General features: G+C 57.9%; 1 protein-coding gene across 1 annotated transcript; it reads left to right on the forward strand.

Annotated features, from left to right (window-relative positions):
• Positions 1–1309: 1309 nt before the first annotated feature.
• Positions 1310–2479, forward strand: LOC128901539 (uncharacterized). The gene has a single exon (XM_054183612.1). It carries the CDS (start codon positions 1310–1312, stop codon positions 2477–2479), a length of 1170 nt encoding a protein of 389 aa, XP_054039587.1.
• Positions 2480–4820: the final 2341 nt, after the last annotated feature.

A 4820-nucleotide genomic window follows, 5' to 3' on the forward strand; every position in this document is an offset into this window, starting at 1 on the left:
GTAGGGAGGGAAGAGGGTCCTACACCCATCGCGATGTCCCCTGGGGGTCCTTCAGCCATCACAATGTCCTCTGTGGGCCCGGCACCATCACGACGTCCCCTGTAGATGCTGCACCCATCACAATGTCTCCTGTGGATCCAGCACCCATCGCAACATCTCCTGTGGACCCTGCACCCATCGCAACGTCCCCTGTGGACCCTGCACCCATCACAATGTCTCCTATGGATCTCACACCCATCGCAACGTCCCCTGTGGACCCTGCACCTATCACAGTGTCTTCTATGAATCCCACACCCATCGCAACGTCCCTTGTGGACCCTGCACCCATCACAACGTCCCCTGTGGATCTCACACCCATCGCAACGTCCCCTGTGGACCCTGCACCTATCACAGTGTCTTCTATGGATCTCACACCCACCACAATGTCCCCTGTGGACCCTGCACCCATCTCAACATCCCCTGTGGACCCTGCACCCATCACAACGTCCCTTGTGGATCTCACACCCATCGCAACGTCCCCTGTGGACGCTGCTCCCATCACAGTGTCTTCTATGGATCTCACACCCATCGCAACGTTCCCTGTGGGTCTTGCACTCATCACAATGTCTCCTGTGATGGGTTCAAGAGACTTATCTGTGTTTTCTGGAGAATCTCCTCGCGGACCTCCCCCCCGGGACCAGCAGGAGAAGGAATTGGCTCTGAAAAGGGGCCGAGTTCGGCTGATTCGGCAGGATCTCGTGATAGATGGAATAGAGGCTGCTGAGTCCTGGCACGGCTCGAGGAGGTCGGGTTGTGACACTGTCTGTGTGTCCCCCACCACCCCCCGCCTCCCGGCTTCCAGAGAACTGGAGTTTCTGGTGAAGACGGGGAAGCCAGGACGTGAAAAAGTGGCAGCTGGTTTCCTTCACCTGCCACGATTTCCCAGCAAAAAGGCTGCTGAGGACGTTGCGATGGGTGCAGGGTCCACAGGAGATGTTGGGATGGGTGCAGGGTCCACGGGGGACATTGTGATGGGTGCAGGGTCCACAGGGGATGTTGTGGTGGGTGCAGGGTCCACAGGGGACATTGTGGTGGGTGCTGGATCCACAGGGGATGTTGTGATGAGTGTAGGACAAATTGGAGATGTGACAATGGGTGCGGGATCCACAGGGGACGTTGTGGTGGGTGCAGGATCCATAAAAGATGTTGTGATGGGGGCTGGACCACAGGAGACGTTGCAATGGGTGCAGGATCCACAGGAGACATTCCGATGGCTTTGAGAGCCACAGGGGGCGTTGTGACGGGTGTAGCACCCACAGGGGACGTCGCGATGGGTGTCGCAAAGTCCTCTCTGCATCCTGCATCCGTTGCGATGTGTCCTGTGGATCCCACACCCATTGCCACATCTCCCGTTGGTCGTGCACCCACCACAATGTCCCCTGTCGATCCTCCACCCATCGTAACGTCCTCTGTGGATCCTGCACCCATCACAATGTCTCCTACGGATCTCACACCCATCACAAGGTCCCCTGTGGACCCTGCACCCATCACAACATCTCCTGTGGACCCTGCACCCATCACAACATCTTCTGTGGATCCTGCACCTAACACAATGTCCCCTGTGGACCCTGCACCCATCACAATGTCTCCTACGGATCTCACACCCATCACAAGGTCCCCTGTGGACCCTGCACCCATTGCAACGTCCCTTGTGGATCTCACACCCATCACAAACGTCCCCTGTGGATCCTGCACCCATCACAATGTCTCCTGTGGACCCTGCACCCATCACAACGTCCCCTGTGGACCTGCACCCATCACAACATCCCCTGTGGATCCTGCACCCACCACAACATCCCCTGTGGATCTCACACCCATCACAACGTCCCCCTGTGGACCCTGCACCCATCACAACATCCCCTGTGGATCTCACACCCATCACAACGTCCCCTGTGGACCCTGCACCCATCACAACATCCCCTGTGGATCTCACACCCATCACAACGTCCCCCTGTGGACCCTGCCACCCATCACAACATCCCCTGTGGATCTCACACCCATCACAACTTCCCCTGTGGATCTCACACCCATCGCAACTTCCCCTGTGGATCCTGCACGCACCGCAATGTCTCCTATGGGTCTCACCCCCATCGCAATGTCCCCTGTGGGTCTTCCACCCATCACAATGTCTCCTGTGATGGGTTCAAGAGACTTATCTGTGTTTTCCGGAGAATCTTCTCGCGGACCTCCCCCGGGACCAGCAGGAGAAGGAATTGGCTCTGAAAAGGGCCGATTTCGGCTGATTCGACAGGATCTCGTGATGGATGGGGTAGAGGCTGCTGAGTCCTGGCACGGCTCGAGGAGGTCGGGTTGTGACACTGTCTGTGTGTCCCCCACCACCCCCCGCCTCCTGGCTTCCAGAGAACTGGAGGTTCTGGTGAAGACGGGGAAGCCAGGACGTGAAAAAGTGCAGCTGGTTTCCCGGCAAAAAGGCTGCTGAGGACGTTGTGATGGGTGCAGGGTCCACAGGGGACGTTGTGATGGGTGTGATCCATAGGAGACATTGTGATGGGTGTGAGATCCACAGGGGACGTTATGATGGGTGCAGGATCCACAGAGGACGTTGTGGTGGGTGCTGGATCCACAGAGGACATTGTGATGGGTGCACGACCAACGGGAGATGTGGCAATGGGGTGTGGGATCCACAGGACACATCACAACGGGTGCAGGATGCAGAGAGGACTTTATGACACCCATCGCGACGTCCCCTGTGGGTGCTACACTCGTCACAACACCCCCTGTGGCTCTCAAAGCCATCGGAATGTCTCCTGTGGATCCTCCAGCCATCGCAACAACCCCCTGTGGGTCCAGCACCCATCACAACATCCTTTATGGATCCCGCACCCATTGTCACATCTCCAATATATCCTGCACCCATCACAATGTCCCCTGTGAACCCTGCACCCATCACAACGTCCCCTGTGGACTCTGCACCCACCACAATGTCCCCTGTGGACCCTGCACCCATCACAATATCTCCTACGAATCTCGCACCCATCGCAACGTCCCCTGTGGATCCTGCACCCATCACAACATCTCCTATGGACCCTGCACCCACCACAACGTCCCCTATGGGTCCTGCACCCATCGCAACATCTCCTGTGGATCCTGCACCCATCACAATGTCCCCTGTGGACCCTGCACCCACCACAACGTCCCCCTGTGGACCCTGCACCATCACAACGTCCCCTGTGGACCCTGCACCCATCGCAACATCTCCTGTGGACCCTGCACCCACCACAACGTCCCCTGTGGGTCCTGCACCCATCGCAACATCTCCTGTGGACCCTGCACCCACCACAACGTCCCCTGTGGACCCTGCAGCCATCGCAACGTCCCCCGTGGACCCTGCACCCATCCCAACATCTCCTGTGGACCCTGCACCCATCGCAACGTCCTCAGCAGCCTTTTTGCTGGGAAATCGTGGCAGGTGAAGGAAAACCAGCTGCACTTTTTCACGTCCTGGCTTCCCCGTCTTCTCCAGAAACTCCAGTTCTCTGGAAGCCGGGAGGCGGGGGGCTGGGGGGGGGACACACGGGACAGTGTCACAACCCGACCTCCTCGAGCCGTGCCAGGACTCAGCAGCCTCTACCCCATCCATCACGAGATCCTGCCGAATCAGCCGAAATCGGCCCTTTTCGAGCCAATTCCTTCTCCCGGGGGGGTTGGGGGTTCTGCGAGGAGATTCTCCGGAAAACCCAGATAAAGCCCCATCGGGTTATAAAAACGGAGGTTTTTGGGGACCGAGACTTTAGGGCTTTTTTTATTTTTATTTTTTTTTTCCACCCACCCTCACGCTTCCATGGGGCTTTGGGGGGAGCAAAGCCAGACGCCTGAGGCTGAAAGAAACACACACCACCCCCCCCGGTAAGCGGTGGGGGTCTGGGGGGAGGGGGGGGGGGGGGGGGGGTGGGTCTTACTTTGCGTTTTCCCACCCCCCCTTGCTTTTTCCACCCCCTCCCCCACCCCCACCCCCACCCCCAATTCTTTCGGGCACCTGTGGCCCCATCTGAGCCAAAACAGGTGTCTGAGATGCCTCCAACCCCCAGAGCGGGAGCCCCAGGTGGGTTAAATTGACCCAAAAACTATAAAAAAGGGGCTTTTTTTTTTTCTTTTTCCCCACCACCCCTTTGAGTCAGGTGGTTTTTTGGGGGTTTTTTTCGCGGTTCCTGGGTCATAAACCCTCGTTGGGGGTGAACCGTTTGGGTGTCAGACCCGACAGGCGTTGAGTGACAAGCGAGGGATCAGCAGCTCTGAGAACACACCCGAGGGTGGGGGTGGGTGTTGTGTGTGGGGGGGGTCGTCCCCGGTATTTGACCCCTTTTTTCACCTGAATTTGGATAATTTTGGGGTTTTTTTTGACCCTCGGCAGGGTTTTGACGGCAGTAAGGGTGGGGAGCCTTCGAGGTGGCATCTGGAGGGGGTTTGAGGGATCGTTGGGTTGGAGGCGGTGGCGAGGGGACAATTGGGGTGTCATGGAGGGGGAGGGGGGGGTGTGTTTTGGGGGGCGGGGGGGGGGGGCGTCAAGCGAAACTCAATCCCAACCCAAAACCGGGTGGCGAGAGAGGTTTCCGCGGGGTAGAAAAAAAGGCTTTTTAGGTTCATTTTGGGGTCAAGAAAGGGGGACGCTGGAGACACCTGGGGCCCCCTCTGGGCTCCTGCTCGTCCTCGCGTGGCTTTTTCCCCTCCCCCCCTCCCCCGCCCCCCGCCAAAAAAAAAAAAAAAAAAAAAGTGTATTTTCATATTTTTTGGCTTTTTTTCCCCCCCCCCCTCCACCCCCA

Source organism: Rissa tridactyla, chromosome 26 (genome assembly GCF_028500815.1).
Source record: "Rissa tridactyla isolate bRisTri1 chromosome 26, bRisTri1.patW.cur.20221130, whole genome shotgun sequence".
Taxonomy (NCBI): Eukaryota; Metazoa; Chordata; class Aves; order Charadriiformes; family Laridae; genus Rissa; species Rissa tridactyla.

Coding starts and splice junctions, on each gene's coding strand:
- LOC128901539 (XM_054183612.1), top strand. CDS start 1,310: ATGGGTGTCGCAAAGTCCTCTCTGCATCCTGCATCCGTTGCGATGTGT.